The sequence below is a fragment of the Perissodus microlepis genome, chromosome 1 (genome assembly GCF_051167445.1).
Source record: "Perissodus microlepis isolate ML-2025 ecotype Zambia chromosome 1, ASM5116744v1, whole genome shotgun sequence".
In the NCBI taxonomy this organism is placed as follows: domain Eukaryota; kingdom Metazoa; phylum Chordata; class Actinopteri; order Cichliformes; family Cichlidae; genus Perissodus; species Perissodus microlepis.
The window spans coordinates 7,963,393-7,970,911 of NC_140461.1; the positions used below are offsets into that span (position 1 = coordinate 7,963,393).

General features: G+C 41.2%; 1 protein-coding gene across 1 annotated transcript; it reads left to right on the top strand.

Annotated features, from left to right (window-relative positions):
- Nucleotides 1–762: 762 nt before the first annotated feature.
- cplx3b (complexin 3b) lies at nt 763–7,030 on the top strand. The gene is made up of 3 exons (XM_084928652.1): nt 763–1,351; nt 3,974–4,061; nt 4,410–7,030. The coding sequence occupies exons 1-3, from the start codon at nt 1,194–1,196 to the stop codon at nt 4,632–4,634; spliced, it is 471 nt and encodes a 156-aa protein (XP_084784778.1). The 5' UTR covers nt 763–1,193; the 3' UTR covers nt 4,635–7,030.
- The last annotated feature ends 489 nt before the right edge of the window (nt 7,031–7,519 follow it).

Below are 7,519 nucleotides of genomic sequence, written 5' to 3' on the forward strand. Positions count from 1 at the left end.
CAGGGATGGGGAAAGTAGGCCAGGCTTGGTGTCAGACTGCTGCGAGGATCAGGACACTGGAGTTGTTGACTTGTGATCAAAGTTGCTTTTCACACTTTGGATGTCAAGAATCTCACAGGAAGAGAGATTTAAAGCATCCCTCACACACATGTAGGTCATATTTTTAGAAATGAGGCTTTCTAGTTGAGTGCTACGTCATCTCCAGTAACCTCAAGAAGCAGCCAGCCTTTCACTAAAACACATTATCTGCTCATGGAAGTTAAACTATTTACCCCGTCTGCCCCATCAAAGACACACTAACACAGCCAAATAAGCACAAAATACTGACATTACAACCTCACTTGCAAGACGTTGGATCAGTACAGTACTGTGCTGTATTACTGTGATGCACTGGAGACAAATTTACCAACTCTAGTCCACAGGTAGAATGGATATTTACAAGGGTGCTGAATCTGCCCATGCAACGCACACAGACTCATATTGTTGGAAATGGAGCCTGTTCATGTGCAGCAGACAGAGAGGACTCATCATTTCTAAGCAATTAGACCAACAAACCAAGCTAATGCCGTGGGTTAACAGACAACCATCCCACTAATTTGCAATTAATACTCTGTTTGTCTGCTGACAAACTCTGTAGTAGGCTCTAGCGCGCAGATGACCCTGACAGAGACCAAGGCACCAAAACAGCCAGGAGATACTGTGTCTCGTCACGTGTTGTTTGTCCCCCCACACCCCCTCCGGAAATCTGTCTGAATCCATTGCAAGTTATAATCAGACGGCGAATCACGGGATCCCGCGCAGCCCACGATGCCAACGCGCGCTGTGCAAGCGCACACCGAGTCCGGCGGTGCTTGGGATTGGGTGGAGGGAGTGGTGGCTGCGGACGGAGTCACAGGATTGGTAGAGTTCAGCGCCAAAGTTGTTGACTCATAGCTGAGCAGCTCCTCTCCATCCTTCTCGGCACGGAGCTGTCCAGGGCCAGTGGTGCTGAAAGTCTCAGTCTTCGACGCATCGTCGGAATTATTTTCTACTTTTTACGCTTTGACTGCTCTTAGTCATCCTTTGAAAGTTACAAGTCTCATACTCGTTTAAACGGCACTTGGTTGATATCTGCCCATCATCGCTCTGCCCAAGAGCGCATCGCAACGTCAACTTCTTAACCGAACAAATCGAGGACTCTCCAAAGCGCAGCTATGGCTTTCATGGTAAAACACGTGGTGGGAGGACAGCTGAAGAACCTGACAGGAGGACTGACGGAGGAGAAATCCGAAGGGGAGAAATCAGACGCCGCCGCGCAGGGAATGACTCAAGAGGAATTTGAACAATATCAGCAACAGTTAGAGGAGGAAAAGTAAGCCAATGATTGAAGTTTCTGATTGTAAAGTTGTGATGAAAAAAGCCTGTGTGTCGGGGGTGAGGGGGTGGAAACGTGGCATGCTTAAACAGTGTGTTTTTCTGTGTAAATAGCAGAAAGCCCCCAGTGCGCCGCGCGCTTTTTTTACGCACCAGTGCAATAATATGAACACTCCACGCGCAGCTGCTCCTCTCGCCCAGGGAGCTCTCCGTCTCTTTGCTTCGGCAAAAATGTGTAGCGCCGTCTTTAATTTGGGATTCCTGGAATCATTCTTCCACGGAAATGTCTACAGGGATTCGTGCCTGTGGCAAAAAATGTTCCTAATGCTGTGCGTGCGGCTGAATAATGAAGCGGACTGTGTGGTAATTAAAGTGGTGATTATAAGAGGGCAAATAACCAACAATAATACAAATTAGTTTCGGCTTTTAACCGACTTTCATCATTGTCATTATAGTAACTAGTCAAAATGACAGTGATTTAAAGCCAGGGGATGCCTGCAAAAATATGTCAAATATTGACTTATTCACTTGATTTTTTCCACTTTATATAATTTCAATCTTTCCCTTATCACCTTCACCTCACCTTCCAAAGTTCATTCTTTACACGTTGTTTTATTATTATATTTATCATGTAGTTTAATTTCAGAGTGCACTAGGTGAGAATATAAGGCAACAACAAGGTCATTTGGCAGAGTTCACCCAGGAGACAGCAACTCACTATTGATTAGTGTGATCCTCAGAGCAGAACTCCACGTCATATAATAAGCTACTATAAATAATCCAGGATAAGGATTCAGATCTGGTTTTTGCAGAAAAACAAGACAAATAAACCTGATTTTATTGGTTTCTGTCTGCAAGTTTGTTCAGAACCCAAACAGCACTGCATACTCTGTCCTGTTGTTAAAAGGAAATTATCCAAATGTATCGTCCCCATCATCTAACACGTCTATCCAAAGTGTTTCACTGTACCATGGGCAGACATTTTCAAAATGAGTGGGAGGTGAAGTCCTAACTCTAGCAGTATTAACACTCAGCTCAGCCCACTGAGCTCCATAGGAGGCATGACGAGATGCTTAATGCTCTTCCGTCATAATGTGACCTTCTTCGGAGGCGAGTTATTAGTCAGAGGTGCTGAACACGAGCATAGGTCACTGAGAAGCTCGTTCTGCTCAGAATGAAGCAGAATATGGTTTGTGAGGGCGGGTTGGCGATGCTGACGTGTCACATACACACATTTTATTACCCTCAACATGAAGACCACAGAGACGACCCCGGTCATCTGATGCCCTTGAGAAAGAAAGGCACAAAGCCCCGGTCATTGGTTGCAAGTGAGCACCACATGGCCCCTTGGTGTTTGGCCTACTCACGTTGATATGAAGTGAACTCAGGCTCACATGGACGCCTCCATGAATGCTGCAACACCACATAAAACGACCTTCCCCTGACACATTGGGTGCAGACACTTTGTGAACCATGCCGCTGGTCTTGGAGTGTCCCTTTGCTTTTAGATGATGCTGCTGATCTAATCCTTTTAGGCATGCAATGCAGCCTCTTTCACTGTAGCTTTGCTTTGATTAAAATCATCCACAATGTTTGTGTTTGTATTGCTTTTTGTTTCTGTAATCATGCTATGCTCAATCTTGGGCTGTACACACAAAATTGTAAAGGATTATATCTGTTGACTCGTAATTTGTAAGAGGCATATCAGCTGATTTTGCAAATGATGGGGGACAATTACGAACTACACTAAAGCCATAAATATTCCAGTGACACTGAATGGCAAAGGCATTGCCAGGAGCCTACAGCCTGCCCTCTGCTGGAGGCCTCATACACTGTATAATGGACTGTTTTTAAGAGTTTTAAGAGACAAATGTAAGCAGGCTAACAGACATTTGATATGACCCAACATTCAGTTTCACCAAGATAAGTATTTTTAAATGTCTCAGTACTTCCTGTGTATTTGGTTTAACTACCTGTTTTGCAGAGTAACTCACTCTTTTCAGGTTTTCCTTTACAGACTTAAGGTATTTAACATGAATGAGGCTCATCAGGCAGACCATGCTGTACCGCTTAAGTTAGTAAGTACAGGACAGACTGACAGCATGTGAGTGGTAATGAATGCAGATCTATTAGTCCACAACCCGAGAAAACTGAAATCCCTCAGAGGAAAGCCGGACTGTCAGGATGCTGCATCTGGGGTTTATAAGCATAAGCAAAACATGTCTTGCTTTTCTCCCCATGGCAGCACTGCTGCTGCTCCACCTTCTGTTCGCTGTATGCCCTGTAGTTAGCGTTAGGAGGATACGGGGTAACGCTAGGCTCCAAGGCCTCCATGATCCAGATTCAGCAGAAGCCTTATGTTTATTTTACAGCTGAGATGCAACTTCACTTGACTGTAGAGAAGTACCAGATTTATTTTACAGCATATTTGGTTTGTAATATTTGGTGCGATACCCACTGCAAAAGTAAAGATCTTGGAGTTAACATTTGCATTTTCTATGTCTCATTTAAATAAAAGCGCATATTAAAAATGTATATATTTATATAGTCACCTCTGGTTGGAACCTAAGCTTCACTTTTTCAATTGTGCCCCCAAAATATTTTTCGTCCTCTCTTGCAGAAAAGAACGAGAAGCTCATTACGCTCAGAAGAAAGCTGAGCGAGCCACAGTTAGAACTCATTTCCGGGAAAAGTACAGACTACCAAAGGTAAATTAACTGAAATATCCAATAATCTAAAGAAAGTAAAGATAATCCTCCCCTTTAAAATCTGTATCGTGAATAGGCAATAGGAATAATAGTACTATGTTAATACTACTTTTAATCAATTGCTGAGCAATGTTCTTTCTTTATGGAATATTTAAGTGTTACTGATTCATTAATTTCATGATGTAAGGTGACCTTGAGCATCATTATTACTTCTTATTATTTGACAGAAAATCACATATTCTTATGCTTTCCAAGCCATGGAAGAGCTTGTCCTTTCTCTTGTTGGTCCTGGTGGACATGGCTATACATCAGATATATATTATCTTTGTCCATGTGTGTCCACCTCAGAATGAGATGGATGAGACCCAAATCCAGCAGGCAGGGGACGATGTGGTGCTGCCCACAGAGCTTGCCAAGATGATCGCCGAGGACAACGAGGAGGAAGCACACAAGCAGTCGGTGCTGGGCCAGCTGTCCAACATCCAGAATGTGGACATCGACCAGCTGAAAGACAAAGCCCAGGCCACACTGGAAGACCTCAAAAAGCAGACGGAGAATTGCAGTCTGATGTGATCTGGCCAACTCCAAGCCCAGGAGATTAGAGTTTTTCTTGTACAAATATTTTCAGAGGCAGAGCTGCTCCGGGGGTAGACATTTTCTCATTGCTGTAGTGGAATGTCAGTTGGCAGAGCCACATATTAACAGTTTTTTCTGATCGTGCAAAGTTAAACAGAAGCCTTATAGTACGATATCTTGGCCACATATTACTAACCTACAATACAATTCTAGCCACAATGACAACCAGGTGAAACGGCTTAATTTGCTTGCCCTTTGACTTCCCGATATCTTAAAAGGTCATGAATGCCATGCATATTTTTACATAAATTGCCAATTAGTCAAAAAATGTGGCTCCTCTCACTGAGATTTAGCCAATTAAAATATCTCTGCCCTTAGAGCAGTTTCACCTCTGAGAAAGGTTTTTCCAGTGTATTAAATCCTTTACTCCCTATAACCTCCCCAGCTCTCTGTACCTCATGTGACCTGTGATAACACAATATGATTCTGCAGCAGAGGTCGCAGGTGTGTGTGTGTGCAGGATTTTCTTGCTTCCAAACACACAGCAACTGATTTCAGTGATGAACACATGCACTTTCAATAAGCGCATCAGTGAGATCAGCTGCTTCGTTGGAATGAAAGCACACATAAACGAGGCTGACACTGATTGCTGTGTTATGTTAAATTTGGGGGAGTTGATGTAGGTAAAATAAAATAAAAGCTCGCTCTGTTTATTTTTCATGTACAAATGCGTAACATGGTAGAAATGGGCTGATCTTGGTCAAAAGTAGCTTGCTAATGTTGCTGCATCAATTTTAGATATTCTCATAGACATATCATTTAGATTTTTCTGTACTTCAGTGTGCCTTGGATGTCCGTACAAGGTTGTCTTCTTTTGAGCTCTGAAATCTAAAAGCTACTTTTTACAAAGACAAGCCTTCTTGATTTTTTTTTTTTTTAATTTTTGGAAGAAGTTTCAATTTTTTTCTTTTCTTCTTTCCTGTTCGATTAAAAAACATTAATAATTACCAAGCAAGCACAGATGATGTCTTGCTGAAAGTCCAGATCGTTTTGCTGCGTGTAATTCCTGTGTTCCCAAATTTAACCTAGCATCAATATCAACTATACTGGAAGTATTTCTGCACATATGCTGCATTTATAGGTTAAAAGAATAAAAGCTGCTCAGTTAGAAGAAATGTAAATGCTTTACAAGTTGTATGCCAAAGCCTGTGTTGATAACACTCTGACCAACATTAAGGAAAAGGCACAAATATGTCCAGATGTGTAACAACAGTGTGTGTGTATAAATCCAAATACAGAGTCCACATTCAAGTATTTATGTTCTGTTAGATGTACAGGTATCTGTTTGCCTATACTGTCAACAGCGAGTCATTCTGTTTCCATCAACTCACCGGATCTTGCAGTGTTGTCAACCATCAGGTGACCTTTGACCTGTCCTCCATCTCATTGACCCCTTCGTCTCAGTAGTGCTCTTTCGTGCTGGTGGATTTCGTGTTGTTTAGCCAGTGTGATGCGTCAAGTGGTGTCTTTGTAAAACAGAAAAAAAAACTCACCCTATAGCCGGGAGTGCTCATCGTAGTGTTACAGAGCACTCAGTCAGTGTGGGCTTACTGTGGTATTGTTGATTAATAGCCAAGTGTGAAGGTAGGGGTGACATTAGGGAGGATGCTGTTGATGTTATGTTACATTCATATATGCTACATTTTGCCAGTGTTCAGTTTATGTAGCAGTGGTGATGAAGGTGATGTTGGCTTGATCTCACATCTGTCCCCGATCTCATTCCTTTTATGGTTCTACGGCCAAAAACTTTTTTCCTCCGCTTTGTGTTACTTAAGTTTTTTTTTTTTAAGTTTAAACTGTGGCCAAAAAGATTTTGTTAATTTACTGTATGAGTTTTAATTTCCTCACTGTAGGTGCCACACTACTGCTGAATGAAAACAGAGGCAACATTTTTTCACTACAGTGATTATTGTCATCTGTTAGATACACAAATATATATATATCTATATATTCAGAATATTTCAATAATAATAATAAGAAGAAGAAAAGTTGCAATAAGTCCTTTTTTAAACAGAGTTACTAGAATATGTCATGTTTCATCATGAGACGATATTCATGGGGGGAAATGAAGCCATAAAGCAAAACTCTTTGCTTTGTATGAGTGTTTGTGACTTGAAATAATAATTCAATAACTCAATAATAATAACAATATACACATATATATGATTTCTGTGGTGTCATTCTGTGGTGCAGATTTTTCAGGAAATGGCTGCCATGACACGCAGTTTTTCTCCTTTGACCTTTTTGTTTTCTTTCATTGTATCTCTGTCATTCTGTTGGAAAGTATTTCAGTGACTTCTGCGTTTTAACTGCAATAAATTTTTTTAATTATATTCTATTTATTAATTGAATTAATTTCTACTGTGTGTGAGTTTAAATGGCTTCATGGTTTAGTGTGTCATTTGTGCATGTTGTTAAATGTGCAGCAGCTTGAACACCAGGGGGCGATAAAAACACACTCACAATTACAGATCTGTTCATGAGGGAGGCTTCTGGGTGAGCCCCATAGATTGTGACTGACAAGTCAAAGCCGCGCTGTATTAACTAGTATTAGTGTTAAAACTAGTATTAAAAGATGTTAAGAACAGAATGTAATATTTCAAATGAATCTAAAAAACATCCTCATTATCTCTGGCAGCAGTGTGCTGACCGAATGAGTCAAGTAATCCACACATGAAAGAGGAAAGTTTAAAGGAAAAACCCGAACAAATAAGTGGAGAAACACAATGAATGCATTCACATATGCACCAGTTCACAGCGTGCATACACACAGTAATAATTTTTAGCTCAGGGATGATTCTCTATGTGAATGCTATGAATGC